This window comes from Telmatherina bonti (genome assembly GCF_933228915.1).
Source record: "Telmatherina bonti genome assembly, chromosome: 18".
Taxonomy (NCBI): Eukaryota; Metazoa; Chordata; class Actinopteri; order Atheriniformes; family Telmatherinidae; genus Telmatherina; species Telmatherina bonti.
Genome location: NC_136616.1, coordinates 13,985,741 through 14,005,699, shown reverse-complemented (window position 1 = coordinate 14,005,699; position 19,959 = coordinate 13,985,741). Strand labels below are relative to the sequence as shown.

The following is a 19,959-nucleotide window of genomic DNA, read 5'->3' as shown; positions in this document are numbered from 1 at the left end:
CTTGGAGCCCATTCGGAGACGAGTGGGGCCCACATAGGCCATACACCAGCAGTTTAGACATGAAACAAAATGTACATAAAAGCCAGATAGTTACACCACAGTGTGTTTTGCTATTGTTACCACTGGTTTAGAGATGTTAGAAATGTTGTTTCACAGTGTATCATTCACAATTTTCACAATGTTGCGCTGGGGAAGGGGGCCAATGGGACACTCTGGGCCCAGGGCCCTGTGCACTTTTAATCCGGCCCTGGTCTCTTCAGTGTTTCTTTGATTTTCATCATCATTTCCCTCTGAAAAGCATCATTTTAAATAATTATTTGTTCATATTCCCCTTCCGTCAGCATCGACGGTGTGATGCGCACCATGAACACAGAAAAGTTGATCAAGACGCTGCCCATCATCCAGAACCAGTTGGACGCTCTGCTGGATTTCCAGGTAGGAAGAGTGTTTGTTTTTACGTACGTCTTCTCGCACACTTGCCAGCGATTTGGTTGGCTCGCTTTCTAATCAAAATGTAAATGAAAAGAAAACGTTTGCCAAGTTTGAGACCTCTAATTGATGGGGTATAGAAGGCACATCACAGAGCGGGGCTGGGTGGGGATTTGAGGAAATGGGTGGATGACAGCAAGCTTTAAAGGAGGATTACAGATAAGTGATGAAAGTCTGATATTGGATTAGTCGGTGAATGTGTTGGCGATGTTCGCTTCATGCTAGCTCATGATTCCCAGTTTCTTAGTAAAAGCAGGTTTGAAAAGACATGATGGAGACGTCGTCTTTGATTTCTGACTCTCCGCTCTCCTCCCGCTCTCTGCAGGCCAACCCCAACGAGCTGACCAACGGCGTCATCAACTCAGCCTTCATGCTCCTCTTCAAAGACTCCATAAGGCTCTTTGCTGCTTACAACGAAGGAGTCATCAACCTGCTGGGTACGACACCACACGCCTCTCATTTGGCAGCATGACGTGTTGCAGAAAACCGTCTCCTGTTCTCATTGCTAGCATTGAGATTGGTAGATTCCTGAAGTTACCTGCCAATCACATTTCTCCCTCGCCAAAGACTTCAGGGACAAGAAGACAGATTGTAATTGTTCAACTGGACATTCATTCATTCATTCATTCATTTACTTTCTCTTTTCTTTCTTTCTTTCTCTGTTTCTCTCTCCCGGTCTCTCTCTCATTCTCTGTCGCTTCCTCTGTCTCTCTCTTTATTTCTCTCTCTTCCTCTATTTTTCTCTCTGTCTCTCCATCTTTCTGTCTCTTTCTGTCTCTCTGTCTCTGCCTCTCTTGCTGTCTCTCTATCTTTCTCCCTCTTCCTTTGTCTCTCTCCCTCTGTGTCTCTATCTCTGTGTCTCTCTCTCTCTCTCTATTTCTCTCTTTCTGTCTTTCTCTGTCTCTCTCTCGCTGTCTCTCTTTATGTCTGTCTCTCGCTTCCTCTGTCTCTTCCTTAGTCTCTCTCTCTCTTTCTCTCTTTTTCTATCCCTCTTTCTCTCTTTCTCTTCTCTGTCTTTCTCTCTCTCTCTCTGACTTTTGATTATTGCAATGTAACGTGTGTTTTTGTTCTGACCAGGACAAACGGCAGCAAAGTAACTTTTTTTTTTCCTAATAACTAGCAACAAATGATCGATTTAAAAAAAAAAAAAAAAAAAAAAAATTTGTCCTCAAATAAAATCTGTCGATATTTTAACATGACTTAAAGGTGGAGTATGAAAGATTTTCAATATTTTCAAAATAAATTAACTAATGAAATAACTACAATCATAATTAGTTATTTAAACATGTAGGTTACAGTCTGTCCATATTTGATGTGTTATTAAATTACAAGTTTAATGACAAATGACAAAAAGCACTTTTTTTTTTTTTTTTTTTACTGGTTTTTAATTAAACTTGTAATTTAATAACAAATTAAATATGGACAGACTGGAACCAACATGTTTAAAAAATGATCTAATTATGATTGTAGTTATTTTTTAGTTAATTTATTTTGAAAATATTCAAACTCTTACTTACTCCACCTTTAAAGAAGAATTCTGATTTTTTTATTTCTAAATGTTTGAATAAAAATCAGAGTTGTATTAAAGTAAGAACGGGTTGTTTTAAGGCTGTCCAGGTGACTTTGGGATGTTTCATTGTCCTCCAGCCTCCACCTTGTTGATGCAGCAGTTCTCATTATACAGAAAGGTTTTTCATGGTCAAACACCAGCAACCATTATCTCCATAACCACTTTGTATTAAAACGTCTTCTTCTAGTTTTCACCTCCATTTTTCTACTTTACCTTTTTCTTTCTCGTGACCAACTTTATCTACACCACTCCACCTCACTGGTTTTTTAAACGTCGTTTACTTTGTATGACTTTAACACCTCGTTCCCTACATACGTTGGTAGCTTGTAAGCAATAACACACATGCAAAAGTATTCAAGCAGCCAATGAATTAACGCCACGGCTGGGAACAGTGTTCATGGGAATTGTACTGACAGCACTGCTAGGAAGTAACCAATATACTTTGCCTCATTCGTCACCTGCTAAGCTTGTCAACAAGTTGTCATATGAATGCAGTAAAATGAAAATGAACCTGCATTTGGTGGCATTTAGAGCCCTGCATGCCAAAGCAAAACTCAAACCCTCGTGTAAAAAATTATTTTAACATGCATGTTAGGTTAATTGGTTATAGGGGTGAATATGAGTGGTTGTTTCTCTGTATGGCCCTGCGATGGACTGGCGACCTGTCCACGGTGTACCCTGCCTTTCGCCCAAAGACTGCTGGGATAGGCTCCAGCTTCCCCGCAACCCTTCATTGGATTAAGCAGTTAGGATAATGAATGTACCGTATTTTCAGACCACAAGGTGACCCGAAAAATCCTTAAATTCTCTCAAAGTCAACAGTGCCTTATGTATTAATTCATTTTTGTTGGTCTTATTGACCTCAAACCAATTTTATGTGGGACATGGCACCCAAAAAGCTGTCGGGAGGTTTTTGTACAACTTTGGTAAGTTACGAAGGCGTGCCGCTTCGGGGCGTTACGGCTGTCAGGAGCTTCACAGAGTAATACGTACTGTGCGTCGGCTTCAACATACCAGTACCGGTTCACTGTGTGGGACCATGGAGTAATCGCACTGAACAACCCGTGCCTTACCTGTAGGTTTTAATGCACGACACGGAGTCTAGAACGCCACGCCTTGTAGCGGCGTTACTGCACAGTTTTAATGCACGGATCCCAGTTGTTTAATCTGCTTATACCACCATGGTCCCAAACGGTTAATGTTTTACATCAAACGTTTATTTTAATTTTTTTTTTTTACAAAACTTGCTACATATGCTGAAGTATCGCAACTATTTCATGCTGGTCTCGATGTAGTTTTTATGCTAAACAACCGTTGTCAAGCTACAGCGCGTTCCTTTTATTCACCAGTCAAAAGGCAGCGGATATGAGCCAGTTGATTAACTTGTTGCTATGGTGATGCCTGGTGATTTAACTTGCCTATCAAGTGAATAAATAATCCACGCCAACTGGCATTAGTATTTCTACTGACCATGATACAGCTTATAATGCGCCTTTTGGCCCAAAAAATACGTTACATACTAGAAAGGTAACGCAGCTTCAAATCCTCCAGTCCGGCTCCCAGAAAATGACTGGGAGCAGTCCTTTTCTGGTACGTTGTCTGACTTGTAGATGAAAACTGAATTAATGATAATGCTCTGATGGTTAGTTGGATGTTGATGAAGACAGCGAGCCAGATGTTGAGACTGAAAAATGTCCAGATGAGAAATAAATAGAAATGACACCAAATGAAACCAGAACAGCCCAGTTGGCGACCAGCTGCACAGAACACAGGTTGCTTGTTTAATTAAATCCAGATTTCCTGGTTTGACAGTCCAAATATGTTTTCTCTCATATGTGATTGTACTTTTCTAGCAGAAAAAAGTAAAAAAAAAATAAAAAAAAACCCTCCAAAATTTCCACTTAAATTCTGTTTTCCTCCTACTGTGCAAATAAACAGCAAAGAAACTGGAGTCTTTATTCTGCAGCAGCTATTTTCCTGTCAGTTCCCATCTAAAAGCCGTCGTCTCCACCAATTGGTGCAAACCAGGAAGACAAATGAAAGCCAAAACAACTGCAGCGAGACTCGTCTCATAACCAAATATCTCCACTCTGACCAGTTTCCAAGAATATCCGTTTGTCAGGGGGCAGAAACCGTGTTTGCAAGCAAACACGCAGAAAAAACACCTCGTTCATGCGCATGGGGCCAAAAAATAATGTTTATTCATGTCAATATTTAAACAGCTGAGGGATTTCATCATCTGCGTTTCATAATCTGGAGGAATCTCTGTAAGCCGACACAAAAGGCAGCGTTAGGAACAAACTGCAGCGGCGCGTTACAAACGGACAAAAGATCACGTCCACTCATGCAAATCTTCATATCCGGAAGACGTGGAAGCAGCAGCACTCGAGCAGCCTGCCTGTCATGCCGACGCAGAAGGTCCTGACAAGCTGTCATGTCGCTGCGAAATGCGTCTGTCTTCACCTGATCACTTTCTGATGGCTCCTGTGTCCTTTCTCTCTTCTTTTCCTCCCCCATTTAACACTCCCTCTCCTTTTATTTGCCTCTAAAGTTTCTTTTTCCTTTGTTTTCCCAGAGAAATACTTCGACATGAAGAAGAATCAGTGTAAAGATGCTCTCGACATCTATAAGAAATTTCTTTACAGGATGACGAAGCTATCGGAGTTCCTCAAAGTGGCGGAGGTACATTCACACACACACATACACACACAGATATGTGCAAAAAGTAATTTAATAAGTGTATTTTCCACAAGCAGACTGCAGCAGTTCTGCTCGCTCGGCGATGTTCAAACAAGCGGACCTGACACACCCTCACTGCCCCACATTTGCTTCCACACCTCTGTACATTTGTAGACCCAAAATAACCCTAAGATGGAGGATGTGGTTACGTGCTCCGTTAGCCCCCTCTCCCTCTGCTCCCTCGCTCCCCCCCGACAAAGATGGATACTCTCGCGGCTTACCTCCGCCCAGCGCTCACAGATCATCCCTCTGTCTTTCTTCTCTCTCGTGCCCAATTCCTTCCCTCCCACCATTTTTTTCCCTCCTCCAGCAGACTTGAAATGGTGAAAATAAGCGGCTGTAATTTCAGCAGAGGAAAACACTCCGGGGGCTCCACATCCTCTCTAATGTACACAGAAGAATGTGTTCCCATTCAGATCTACGTGTTTCTGTAATTATGTTGGAAGGAGCTCCCTGGACAGGCTGAGGTTTGAGCACAGCGCTGCTGTGATGAAAAGAAAGAAAGAAAAAGATGATGAAATGAGTTTGTATTTCAGTTTCTATATTATAAAGGTTTTTTTTTTTTAAAACCCAAAATTAACCCTTTAATGCATCGTGTCCACTACAGTGGACACATTTTAAAGGCTGTTTTAAAAGATAGTCATACGTAAGAATAGTATATTTGCGATTTTTCCACTTTACTGTACATTAGGAGTCACCCAATACACTGCCACTCCCTAAAGAATAAACAAATATCGTAAAAATTTCATATATACATGTACATGTAAGTTTACCTCGGTGAAAAACAGGGCAAGAAAATGATAGGAGTCCATTTTTATATGGAGTATTTGTCGCATAAATAGGACAAAATATGATTTTATAAATCTATTCTATAGAATAGATCAAATAAACTAAATAAAAATTCAATATTAAAGACAAAGAACATCTACATGTCGGTTGGAGTACAATACTGTGTGTGAAAAAATGTGGCAATGCTTTTTAATAATTCATGCATTCAAGGGTTAAAATCATGTCCAAACCTGATTTTCTGAACCAAAACCAAACCTCTTTTTGGGACCTTAAAGTGCTCGGGAAGTCATAACTTCTCTGTCTGCTCCTGCTGATGACGTCACACTAAATCCCTCTCATGAAAAGGGAATAATATTCTCAGGATTGTTTATTTAATAGTAGATATTCTTGCATTCATCGCAAAATACATCGCAAACTTGGTGCTTAAAACACTGCCAAGTGGGGCTACTACCAGTTTGGTAGTAACACCACTGTTTGTCTAATACAGCAAGAAAAGCAACATTCATTGAGAATGTGTGGTTAATAAGTGGTTAAATTGTGAAAAAATATCTCACATTTTTATTGAACAGTTAGCGTTAAGTCACACTGTTGCTAATTTTTAATTTGTGTAATTTTCCGATGCCTTCCAATCGGCCTTTCTGCTCGCAAGAGTTTTGGAGCTGATGATTGGGCTGTGATAAGTCCACTTCGGAAGGATTTCTGTGTAAAAGTCGTAAACGTTTCCGACAAAGAAATACAGGCGAACCTCGATTTACGAACAAGTTCCGTTCCTACCGCTGCGATTGAACCCGAAATTCCGCACAAGTCAGATTTATATCTTTAAATGCCCTGTATTGCCCCCTTGACCACTAAAAACTTATCTAAATACATCTATTATATGTCATATTAAGAGAAAAACGGTAAAAATGAGCACTGAGGCGTCGTCTCAGCCTCTGTCTCACGCGTCGTAACATCTTATGCGAACCCTCGTAACTTCAACTTGCTCTATTTTTTTTAATTTTTTTTTTAAATTTACAATATTCAATAAGCGTTGTGAAGTCAAAACAACATGAGTCGAGAACCCGAGGACCGCCTGCTCAATCCCACATGGCTAAAAAAAAAAAAAAACTACTTCCAGAAGTCCTCTGGACCAATCGCAGTAGTCTACCCAACGTCCAACCAGTGACGTAGTATGACGTCATCGGCAAGCGTAGGGCCCCGAGCACCGTAACCTACTCCAACCTCACGCTGTAGGCAAGTAAAACACATTATATATAAATGACAAGTTTCACATCATTCCGTCCTGTTTTTCAAATGATCCGCAGCATGAAGCCTTTTAGATAATCTACCTTGTTTCTCCATTCAGGATGCTAAAACCTGCAACTGGACCTGGAAAAGTTCAGCTTAATGTAGCTTTGTTGGTATCAGACTGGTGCGTTGTGACCGTCACACAGAACTGGCACATGATGTAAAAACAACTGAAGAGCAAAGCAGACCAGAATAAATGGGATTTACAGTCCAGAAACGAAAGAACTGATGAAAACTATGTATAGAAACCGGATCAGGTGATTTCTGGAAATGTTTTATTTCTGTGTCCTGAGATGTCCACATGTCCACTCAGATTTTATCCGTCTTCCTTGTTGGTCTCCTGGAGGTGATTTTAGAGTTACATGTCAGTTTTATGAGCATTCAGTGTGATCACACCATCATTCCCATTGGTCCAACACATTGATCTCTGAGCAGTCATCCCGTCATTCACCGCGGGCATCGGCTGGCTCATCCTGTCCAGAACGTTTGCTTGTTTATTTCTGTTGTCGTTTATGTTGACAGTCACTGCATGAAGTAATGAATCCCCTGTTTGTTTTTCATCATTTATTTTTTTCTTCTCCATTTTATCCCACCTACCGCTTCCCTCCTTTTTTTTTTTTTTTATGACGACAGCAAGTTGGAATAGATCAGGGTGACATCCCAGATCTCTCACAGGTCAGTGTACATCTCACCTTCCACCTCTCGGACTCCAGCTCTCCTTTACTTGTCGTCCGTTGTTTCCTCTTCCTGTTTTCCGAGCTCTTCCTCTTTTGACGTGGTCTCACACTCCCATCCAGCAGCAAACACCTCATTTAACTCATGTGTATGCCTGTGCTTCCTCCTAACGCTCCTGTTCACCCTCCACCGAGTTACTTTTTTATGATTTAAATTTTAACCATATCATCTTTTATCATCCCCTTTCTTCTTCCTTATAAATGCTCTTACAAATCCACGTTGAGGTGTGTAAAGTTGGTCTGCTAAGCACACCTGATGCAGGTATATATATATTTTTTATGCTTTAAAAGCCCCAAGAGAAGACAAACATGAAGCTCAGACCTTGAATTTACAAGAACAAAGATGATTGCAACAAGAAAGAGCTTAAAAAGCCGGATGGCAACGCTGTAGGAGAATGTGATTACTGTGTTTAAACATCAAGCAGATAATTGCCTTTTTGTCGAATGTGAAGCAATTCACAGGATTTGCTTGAAGGATGAATTTTCATGCTGTATTGGCGGACCGTAGAGACTGTAGATTTTCTAGGTTAAATAATTAGAGGAAAAAATCCTTCTATATATTTAAAAAAAAAAAAAAACAAAAAAAAAAAACAGCTTAATGTTGACAATCCTCTTTGAGCTTTTTTCATTTTTTGTTATTTAGAATAATAAACTTGTTATAAATGGAAGTCATGTTCCAAAATGTAGTGGCCAGAAGATTTATCTAATGAGTATATTAACTTAATGGTTGCCAAAGATGATTTTTTTTTTTTTTTTTTTTGAGCTTTTTCGCCTGTTTTTGTCCAGGCACGCGTCAAAACGCCACCAAAATGCGCCTCCTAATGCACACACCCAACATGCTGTGGATGTGCTTTGAGTGCGCTCCCTGAAGACGCCCCAACTAGAGTGTATTTTCACTCCTGTCCCATCCCACTCCCGCAGAAAAATCATGTCCCATCCCAATCCTGATAAAAAAAATTACTCCCAATCCCATCCCACTCCGAATGATCCTCGCTCCTGTTTTTTAAAAATATGTAACCTAATCATGTTTAGTTATAACATTGCATTCTAAATACATATTGGTTTCTCCGCGGGTGTTTGCTCACTCCATTCCTTTTGTTTTGTTTCAGTTCCGACAGGGAAACAGTAAAACCAGTGTTGACTGCTGAGTAGTGAAGTTTTGTTTCTTTGGTTTTTTTTTTTCACACTTTGGTTACAGTGCAGGATTATTAAGCGAAAACTACCAAATGGCGGCGCCCATTTTCTTTTTTCTTTTTCTTTTTCTTTTGTCAGTTTTTGGTTGGTTGGTTCCTGCTAACGTCTGCTCAGGATAACTTTTTTTCCTGGACCGTCCCAATCATGTGATTAATAATAAAATTGACTCCCATCCTGTGAGAATCCCACAAGAATCCCATGACCCATGGGATTCCTGAAAAAAATGTCAGCCTCTCCCCCCAACGCATGCACGCGGCCAAATTGAGCCCCACGTTATGTGGTCCTCAACAGATAAGCCAAAACGCTTCAAATCGCACAGGGATCTCTGCTACAACAATGCTTGGCAGCCAACAACTTAAACATTCATTATTCATAATAAATGTGTAGTTCTGTTTCTCTGTTTTGGACGTTTCTCTGATTAATGGTGCCTTCCAGTTGGCTTAAGACTCAGAGCGCCAACTGTAGTAATTACCAGGTGATTTTTGTTCCTGCTGCATCAACTCAAGAAACATGGGAGTTTCCAAAATACTTAATTCGAGAGCATCTACAGTTAAATAATATAAAACTTGACAATGACAACCAATCAAATGTGAACAGACAACTTGGCTTGTAAGCTGATAAACCGCTCATACTGACGCAGGATGTTCCAAACAACCACACCGCAAGAACTTGGTGCTCTTCACATTAGAAACTTAGACACATTTCAAAACTTTTGCCATTTTCCCCGTCATGCACCCCCTATCGACGGCTAATCCGGCCTCCATCTTTCGTCTTACCCGACCCGTTAGCTCTCTCCAGCCAGCAAAAGACGATGTTGTGATGTTTCTTGTTTTGTCTCATTCTCTCTTTTAATCCTCTTGAGTTTATTTGCTGAATCAGCGACATTGCCCGTTCAAAACAGTGTGTTTTCTATCATGAAGCAAAACTCTGCTGCAACATCACGCGTCTTTAATGAAGACAAACTATATTAGAAAGAAAAGACTGGTGTACAGGTGTTGGGTAGAAAAACAGAAGCTTTGTCATTTCTGCAAAAAAATTCCTTCGCAAATCAACCTTTGAAGACAACCAGAACGTTCTCACCCAACAGTTTTAACCTCGGTCGTTTAGTTTACACTGATTTCAAGAGAATTACAACCAAAAGTCCTCAGTATTGAGAGGCACTCTTATCACACAGTTCACATCCACAACAAATATGTGATCAATATCAGATCATATAAACAGCCTGATGGTTGTGTGTTTTGTTAAATAATGGCAGAAACCAGATGTACACACCAAGATTTCTCCCCAGTCCTTCCACGTTTTCATGCAAGTATCCCCGCAGATTTGATTTATTTATAGATTTGTAGAAACCAGTGGTGATTTAGTCACAACTTGCCCAGACAGGAGATGCTTGAGTAGTTATGTATTTCATTTCAGACACGTTTGGTCCATATCAGCAAAGAAAACAAAGCTGAACATGTTTTTTCTTCTCATGGAGTATAAGCAAAGGACTGCAGTGGTGTGTTGCCGGCTTTTCAGGCCTGTTGCTTGCTTCATTAGGAGCATGAAGGTGTCTCCATGTTCAACAAAACAAGATCAAATGTTATGAAAATTACAGCATGTTTGAGACGTGCATTGCTACATATGCATGTACTCCAAGCGGAAACCTCCAGCGGTTAAAAGTGAGGCCTATGCGGAAGTACATAAAACTGCAGTTCCCCCTTCATTCACTAGGGGCTCCAAAACAGAACAAATCCCCATAGACTTCCATGTAAAAAAAAAAAGACCAACTTCACAGCAGAAATAAACATGTTTACAGCCTGGTACAAAAATCCATTTTTGGTTAATAGGTCAGGTTTACCTTCATGACAACTGTGGGGGATCTGAATTTTTTTCTAACTCGCCCATTTAAAAGTAATTTAGTCTCAAAATTTGGAATATTTAGAGGCGTGCCCTTTTGATTGACAGGTACACATTCTTCCACTTCAAGTAAGAACATAGAACAACCGCTGTTTTTAGCCGGTTAACAACGTGACTTATCTTTAGCCTGCTTACCTCCGTTAGCTGGTTAGCTTCTGTTATCTCCGGGTTAGCTCTTACAGCTTTACAGGCAGCTCGGAGTTCGCTCAATGTCAATCATCCACCATGACGCTCATAGCCCCCCTCTCAGCTCCACCTCTTTGCCCATATTTGTATTTTCCGGACGAGACGACACCCATCCCCCTGCCAAAATGGTGATGGTAGGAACCGCCCACGAAGCTTTAATTCAGCACTTCGGAAACCTATGGGTCCATCTTTTATATACAGTCTATGATGTACTCTGAAGGAAATCCAGTAACGGATTGAAAAATGGAAACCGCAGTTTTTCAACTGTCACATTTCTGCAGTGCATGTAAACATCCAGAATCAAGTTATTAAAATGATCTGATTGCTCAAAATGATCACGTTTTTATAGCCATGTGAATAGGCTGAGCATACAAAAGACGCAGATAAAGGCATAATCAGCCAAAGCTAGCCTCAAAGGTTTCAACATACCAGTCAAGGTTATCTTGGCTGTTATTGCTTGTATGAACACATATTGATGGTCTGAAAAGGATTTTTCTCTCCCAGTGGACTTTTCCATGTTGTAATGTTAAAAGGAAGCAGTGTCCACTGAGTAGTCAGTCGTATGTGCTGGCAAAAAACAGTACAAACAAACAAAACAAACACAGTCTCAGCTGAACTTACCTCTTATTTTGCTGTTTAACTATCACAATATGCCATCATGATAGAATAGACATGTTGTATGTAAATAGAAACATGTTACCATGCTAACATTTGTGCAAGTCGAAGCCAAACTGGTCCCAGTAGTGTTTTAGACTTTGTTTAATCATGTTTTTGTCATTTTAATAAGATGTGAAAAAGTGTTGTTTTATGATTATTACCAACCTCTAGTGGAGCAAATGAACCAAAATGCTAAGAAGCTGTAGTATGTTGGTTTCCTAAGTGTTACACTCTGAAAGTTCAACCAGATAGCGATGCTAGATCTATCAATCGCAGTTCTCACTTTATGATCTAGAGCTGGGTTACTTGTTCTATGCCTACACAACTTGCAGTCCAGCAGGTTTTCAACTTATTCCCGCTTCAACACCCTCAAATCAAATGGTCTATAAAGTTGTATGGCTCATTAATGCAAATCAGGTGTGTTGGAGCAGGGATACATGGAAAATCTGCTGGATTGCAGCTCTCATAGGACCAGAATGAGAAACCCTCATCTAGAGTATTTAATGCCTGAAACAAGTTTAATTAACCTTAAGGATGCTAACAAACCAGCTTTTTACCAACCCTAAACCACATGACGGTGGTATGAGCTGGTAAGTAATTGTTGTGTCCAACACCCCCCCCCCGGAAATAAAAATCCTTTTATTCCCGCTCACACACAATCCTTCTATGCAAGTGCACCGTGACAGAGGCTTTGCAGAATGTTGGACGTTGGTCACTCATCAATAAAAACCTTCAGTGACCAGTTAATGGCATGTTGATTGACTGTGCGTGTTGAACTCATGTACTGTAGTAGTTAAACAGGTTTTTCTTTCCCCCCCTCTGTCACAGAAAACAAAAGGATCATACATTGTAGGTGGTGGGTTGCACACTGTACAGCTTAACCCCTCTGACCTGCTTAAAGGAAAATTCAGGCATTTTTCTTCAGCTGGCTTTTCTCCAACTTGTTATATTGGGACAGAAATCTGTGGAACTGGTTTGTGTTGAAACCAGAGTACTCTACATCAGGGGTTTCACAATTCAGTCCTAGAGGGCTGCAACCCCTTCTGCTGTTTTCCTGGTCCAGCACACCTGATTCAAAGTGAATTAAATCAAATAACCCTTTAGTTTCAGCCAGGTGTGTTGGACCAGAGAAACCTGCTGGAGTGCGGCCTTCGAGGAGTTTGAAACCACTGCTCTACATAATAATTTTTTTTAAAATTTGCAACCTGCTTCAGCCATGATTAGATTCATTTTTGGTTTATTTATATGTGGAGTTTTGAGTCTGAATCCATTGAGCGTATTGTTGCTGGGTCTCTGTAGGTTTTGGACTTTACTCACTAGTTGTAAGTCCAGAGCTGGAATTATTTATCAGTTATCCAACCTTGGAACCAACAGGGTTTGGGTTTTTTTTTTTTTTCTTTTTGCAATGCAGGTTTTTGTCTTCAGTCAGCAGCTGAACAGTGACTGGGACAGGCAACACCATTAGTTTTCATCATCATTCGGCTTCTGCCTCATTCGGACTCGTTAGTTTTTGACCTCTGCTTTTCTTTAATAGACTTAGGGTGCATTCACATCCGAATAGTCCGCTAGAATCAGTCCGATTGGGGACTCGGTTCAGTTGTGGGGGGGTGTATCTATTCAGACCGAGAACGCGTTCGCGCTGCACTTTGGTCAAACGCGCCAAACCTTTATAATATATCCCCATTCCCACCAAAGGTGGCGCTGCACTAATATTTAGCGACAGGGAGAACAAGAAGAAAACTGTTGCGGGTTAAACATGGAGACGAAACTATCACTGTTTTGGGTTTTGTATGTTGTCTTATGCAGGTACACTGCAGCAAAGGACATGGTGTGCAATACAGACGAGGCAGAGGACTCTATGTATTTACCAATAATGCAATGCTACGTCAAATGAAGGAAGCAATTTTTGTTTTTGTAGGCTGCTTCCTGTATTTTGTCCTCTTGAAACGTGCCGAGACCTGCGTTTGTAGGCGGACCGACTCCACTTCTTTGGTCTGAATCAGAATTTGTTTGGTGTGTTCACATTTCCCCAAATGAAGCGGACTTTCCGAACAAATGGACTCTGATTCGAATCAAAAAGACTGATGTGAATGCACCCTTATAGAGCTACTCTTGTATTTTTTTTAATCCCCCCCGCAATTTGCCTAAAACTAAATCTTTGATTTGACAGTTTGGTTTCCGTCAACCAATTCTAACAGTTCTTGTCCCTATAAAAACCCATAAAGATAAGAGACTTTTTAAAAGAAGTTTTAAACCACTGGGATTTTCCTTTAAGTTTCTGCATGAATAATACTCATACGTGTGTGTGTGTGTGTGTGTGTGTGTGTGTGTGTTGGCCAAGATGTCCACCAACACCTCGAGCGCACACAGACTGCTCCCTTTTCTCTTTCCTCCCTGTGTTGTAGACTCTGTACAATTCGTGCGCGCTTGCCTCAGGTGGTTAGCTTGTAGCTGCTGCTCTGGCACAACAAGCACAAGGCCGCGGAAGCTCATGAATAGGAAATGAGGCTTCCCTCCCTCCACCTCACCGTCTTAATCTGCATGAAAGCGCCTCCACACAGAAGTCGGAGCCGCTCCTCCTCTTTTGTCGAGCTTTATTTCATGTTTGTCATGCAGAACATGGTTGCTACCACACGCATGGCAGAGGTGCTTTCATAGTGAACGACCTGCATAACACCATGTTACCACAGCCATGAATGCAAACATGAAAGAGGAGGAAAGCAGATTTTCTTTTCAGTTCACTTGCAGATGCTTTTTAAATAGTGCATTTGAAAGCTTGAGCCATCGCTGCTAAGTGTCTGAAAAGTCAGTGAGGAGGACTAGTCAGAGACGCCGAGCTGGCTGTAGCCGCGCATGTTAAAGCTAATATTGACAGGGCATACACAAGGTCGTCTTTTACCTATTTAAACCCACTGACAGTTAAAGATACGCTCCTCTTCTCCTGCAAAGCAGCGTTTCTCCAACACCCCGGCAACAGTTTGGTGAGCGCGCACGCCTGCAGCCCTGCTAACAGCAGAGTTTGCATTCTTGTGGATGGAGAGTCAGACGTGACGTTGTCATATTTTCACAGTGGGATAATTTCCCTCTTCGCTCTCTGAGAGTGGAGCTGTTCTCCTCTTAAAACAATCCTGTGGTCAGTTTTAACTGTGCTCTATAGAATCCCTGATTGTACACTTACTAATGCAGCTGGATCAGTTTTGTGGTTTTTAGTGTATTAACAAGCGAGGGAGATGTCGTATTTTACAACATTAAAAACAACTAGAACTCTGATTGTTGCAGCTGAACTGTGTTGTCTGCAGCAGCTTAGCAACAATCCCTTTGTGACATCTGAGTTGCACTTCAGAACAGTTGTGAATACATTTTGTGCAGCTTTGTATTGGTAAAAACCAAAAGCTTTTCCCTTTTTTTATTCATTTTTTGCTGAGTAAAGCTTGTTTCATCCTCCACGAGAAGCGAGAACCTTTTTCTTGTTCTCGAGGCTCCGAGAAGAAAATTTGAAGACATTTCTCGACACATCGGGCTGGCAGAACTTTTTTCTTGCTGAGCTCCGAGAAGTATCGTGTGATTGGTCGGACATTTGAGGTGGGCGTGGTTAACACGGAGAAAGCATGAAGCGGAGTTGCTGCTTCCGCGTTTTTACTGTTGCAGCTAAAACGGATTGTTTTGATCAAACAGCTGATCGAGATTGATTGAAAAAGTTTATTTGAACATAAAGAAATCTAAAAACAAGAAAAAAAAGAAATAAAAGATGACAAAACGTTCAAAAGGAGTGGATAGAAGCATAAGAATATTTGTAATATAACAACATAAAGCAATCAAACATTAGCAACTCAGTATATTAGTTATACCTGTATGAAAATAATAATAGGTGGTGAGAAAGTACAAACATTTATACATGTAGCATTAAAACACTCGGACCCAGCCGCGTGCACGACCCGCCTTGCCGCGGACGAAGCTGCCGGTTAAATATAAAACTAGAAAAGCACTCGGAGAGCGGAAACCTCCGCCAAGCACAATGTTAAAGAATCCTTGTCTTTCTTGTCAAAAATGTGTAAATTAAACAAAAAAAACAGCAAGAATGTAAAAATACATGTATGTTAGAAATATAGCTTTAATTAACATTCAGGGACTTTTTTAAAAAAAATAGTATTTTGTATCAAAGAACTCAATCTTCTTGAAACACATTAAGTGTAAAGAAACATTCATTTTTATTACCTCAATGCCAATGTGGGAAATTGTTTTGGTTGTTTAATGTCAAAATACTCCAAAAGGAATCACTATTTTTCTTCCAAGAGGAGGTACTTTTATTACTTTTGTTTTTATTTTAGAATAAAGTTACACAAGTGAAGTGAGGCCTATTCTTAAATGTAGGATCAATAGTTAAAAACTATCTCAGTGGAAACGCAGGAAGTGCAAACATGATGTTTATGTTTACAGCGGCAGCGCCTGCATCTTTTTATAATCTCGTTTAACAGCTTGTTTAGTTGCACTTTATATTCAGGTAAACTTCTAGGCTGACTGCAATAAAAGCATTTTTGAAGAATCATTTTTGACATTTATAATTTATTACTATTTTTGTATTTACAATAGCGGGAAAAAAATCAATTAAAATCGGATTTAAAAAAAAAAAAAAAAAAAAAATCAGAGATTTTATTTTTCGGCCAGCTCTACGTCGAGAACAAGAACTGAGTTCTTGCTTCTCATGGACGATGGAACAAGCTTAAGAAGAAGTATGAACCCAGTCCCAAGGTGCAACAAGTACGGAGAGTTTTCAGTAAAACTGCAGCAGAGACATGCTGACCAGTCAAAGTGCATTCACACACACACACACACACACACACACACACACACACACACTCCTCATAAACGGCCGGCAGGATGGAGGAGGTGTGGAGACGGTCCACCGTAGCCATGCTCGCCCTCTGCTCGTGCAAAGTGGAGAAAAGAAGGTGCAATCTCTCCTTTTTTCTCCCTACCTCTTTGTTTTTCCACTTCTTCCTTTGTTCTTTTCGCCCCTTTGAGTCTCCTGCTAACAATGTGAGTGTTTGCTGCATGTTGCCATGGCTATTCCTGGAGCCTGATGCACTCTGTTACCTTCCTGTGAGACCCACTAACTCTGGGTGCTGTGTTTGTGTGCGTATAACTCTGTAGGCGGGTTTTTTTTTTGTTCTTTTTGCATAAGAAAGAAAGTTGAGCAGCTTGAATGTCTTTCTTTTCTCTGGTTGCTTACTCTCATTCCTCTCTCAGGCCCCCAGCAGCCTCCTGGAGGCTTTGGAGCAGCACTTGGCCTCTCTGGAGGGCAAAAAGACAAAGGAACTGAATGCAGACACCAGGTACATGCTGATCTCTTTCTTTGCTGGTTGCATCGGGTTCGGATCGGGAACAGAGTACAGAAGTCTGAGAACTTCCTCAGAATAATCCCTAAAATCTGGGTATCTGCTCCGTTTCCTCCCCCATCCCTCCCTGCTCCAGAGCATCCACCCTGTCGAGCGCCGTCTCTTCTCTCTCCTCCACCGGCATGTCCTTCAGCCGCATGGATGAGAAGGAGAAGCAGCAGGCCTTAGAGGAGGAACAGGCCAGACTGCAGGCTCTAAAGGTAACACATTTCCATCCTTTTTCCACCACATTAGCTCCTGCTGAGATGGTTCTACCGCATCCGGAGCAGCAGGCTGGCGAGTTGCTGCTGTCTCCGTTTCTAAGTGACTCTTCAAGTGGAAGCACTTCATCAGGTTTCGTGCAGCTGCTGCTTGAAGCACGGAAAGACTCAAATGTTCAGTTTGTCCTGCAAAGAACCTGGAAGCTAGGCATACAAAGGAAACCAACATGCTAAATCCACAAAGACCCCCCCCCCCCCCCCCCCCCTTCAAAGTGTTCAGAACCTTCTGCTGTGTGGAGCTGGTTCACCACTGCAAAACGTCTGTAAACCATCAACATGACACAGCATCAAGTCTTGCACCAGAATCAGCTCGAATATGTAAAGAAGTTGAGAGCAGAGGTGGATTTTAGATGGAAACAACATTTTGGGTAGAGATGACCATCTGAACGGCTTGGAGGAACACAAGCCGGCGTTAAAATCTGTCAGAAAAGCAAACGTTTTAAAATCCCTCTCTGTTGTCTGACAGCCTCGTCTGTTTGCAGAAAAGCAGTTTCAACCTCAAGAAGTGCGTCAGATTTTAGGTTTTCCAGAATGTCAAGACTTAAGTGTCTCTATGTAGCAGCAAAAATGGAAAATACTGCATTTATAACTGAGTAAATGTTAACTAACCCGGTAAATCAGCACATACCGCACCTTTTATATGATGGCCTGACTCCACTTAGGATCTTCATTGATTCCATATTATAACCAGATATAATAAAGGAAGGTTAAGACCAAAGTTAATATTGTCTGCCAACACGTCACTTTGTTTTGTTAATTTAGTTTGTTTGTATTCATTTGCTTCTCTTCAGAAGCTGCAAACTCTTTAAAAATAACAATCAGACACAAGTTTTCCAAGTCAGATGAATCTAAGTGAGAAGTGTCTTTATAACATATTGATTGGAAAGGATGGCTACACAGGTTAGATTATATTCATTTAATGGTCACATTAAAGTAGGGATGCGCCGATACCAGTATCTGTATCGGCTCAATACCAAGCGTGTACTTGTACTTGGTATTAATAAAAGTGTACCGATACCACACTAGTTAAGCCAGTGTGTGATGACATGCTTTGGACATGTTTTAAAAGAAATAAATGCCTTGATTGTTAAAATGTGACATTTTTTGTTCCACTAAAAAGCCAGATCTTTGTTTCAAAACTACACATTTATAGTTGTATTTAGGTAAAATGAGCCAAATCAGAATAAAACTTGTTGAAGTAGTTAGATCTGTAATGTTATTATATTTTTATTGGTGAGGTAACTTCAGAAAGGATGGGTCATTTATTACAACCTAATGAAATCTTACACAGTTATAACAGCAATAATAACCATAGTCACAATAATGTTCACAAAAACAGATTTGGTATCTGCAGATATTCAAACTTCAGATATCGGTGCATCAGTGCATCCCTACGACAAAGTGACCCCACCTTCATCATCAGAGAACTCATCCTCTGTTGTTTCAGCACTTTGTTTATTCTAAACTCAGTCAAAATTACAAGTTTTAATCCACAATTACTGTCAAATGGGAAAAGTATTACTACTTGTAATAGTGGCATTAAAACTAAACAGATAGTAGTATAGATATATACTTTATCAATCCAGAAGGAAATTAAAGTATGCAGCACCTACATGAATAAAAAACTAAAATGCATGTTAAAATCTAAGATCTAACAATTTCAACAAGTTTTATTCTGATTTGGCACATTTTACCTAAATACAACCATAAATGTGTGGTTTTCAAACAAAGATCAGGCTTTTAGTGGAACAAAAAATGTCACATTTTAACATTCAAGCCATTTATTTCTTTTAAAACACGTCCAAAGCATGTCATCAAACACACCTGGACTGGCTTGACTAGTGTGGTATCAGTTGTAGTATCGGTACACTTTCATTAATACCAAGTACGAGTACACACGCTTGGCTTGGCATTGAGTCGATATCGATACTGGTATCAGTATCGGTGCATCCCTCGTTAAAACAAAGAAAATGATAGCAGCTACTTCAAAAAATATTAGGTATGTACCAATACCAGTACCGGTATTGGTGCATACCTAATAAAAACCACATATAAACATGTCATAATGGCACAAACCAGCATGGTTTACTGCGGTGAAAAATGTTTCTAATGTAGAGCAACATGCAGGAAAACAAAAGGTCAGTAAGTGGGGCGAATAAACGGCGTAGACGGAGGGAACTGCAGGAGAAAGTGAAAATCCTGATATTTCTAACACTAACTGGAGTCGTTTCCCAGTAAAACTAAGCTGTGTCTTTGCAAGCAGAGACACACTCGGCTCTAAATTGTTTCGACAAACCGGTCGGCTTTACAGCAGCTTGGCGGTCGGAGACGTGAACTCCCGTTGAGGATGAAGGCCAAAGGGCCTCGGTGGCGAGCCAAGCCAGAGAAAAGTCAAGTGGAAAATGTGTTGACATTTGTCGGCGCGGCCCTGGGAGCCCTCGCCTTACAGCACACTGTAACCAAGTACGAGCCGTGAAGCTCCAACCAGGACGCACAGCAGCTCAGTGTGCGTTTTACACGCAATGTGTGTTCGACTGGCTTTCAGTGCGGCGTTTACTCCGTGCCCTTGGTCGCCCCGTTTCCGCCAAGGTCCACTGATTACCTCTGGGTTCAGCTGGAGAGGACAGGCCTGATAACGTTGGAGTGAGACTATAACGGAGCGAGAGAGAGCTGTGAGGTTAGCAGGGGTCGTCCAAATACTCCAGTCCAGCTGTCCACGCTCTCTGGCGTCCATATGGACCAGACACACACACACACAC

At 40.9% G+C, this 19,959-nt stretch overlaps 1 protein-coding gene across 2 annotated transcripts in view; it reads left to right on the top strand.

The window, feature by feature from the left end:
• LOC306769490 (phosphatidylinositol-binding clathrin assembly protein) overlaps positions 1–19,959 on the top strand; it is a 121,084-nt gene that overhangs the window by 59,195 nt on the left and 41,930 nt on the right. For both annotated transcript variants that reach the window (XM_079258107.1, XM_079258106.1), the window contains exons 5-10: positions 342–435; positions 815–926; positions 4,635–4,741; positions 7,508–7,549; positions 16,792–16,877; positions 17,017–17,140. In XM_079258107.1, coding sequence (XP_079114233.1) covers positions 342–435; positions 815–926; positions 4,635–4,741; positions 7,508–7,549; positions 16,792–16,877; positions 17,017–17,140 — 565 coding nt within the window. The remainder of the gene's footprint in view (positions 1–341; positions 436–814; positions 927–4,634; positions 4,742–7,507; positions 7,550–16,791; positions 16,878–17,016; positions 17,141–19,959) is intronic.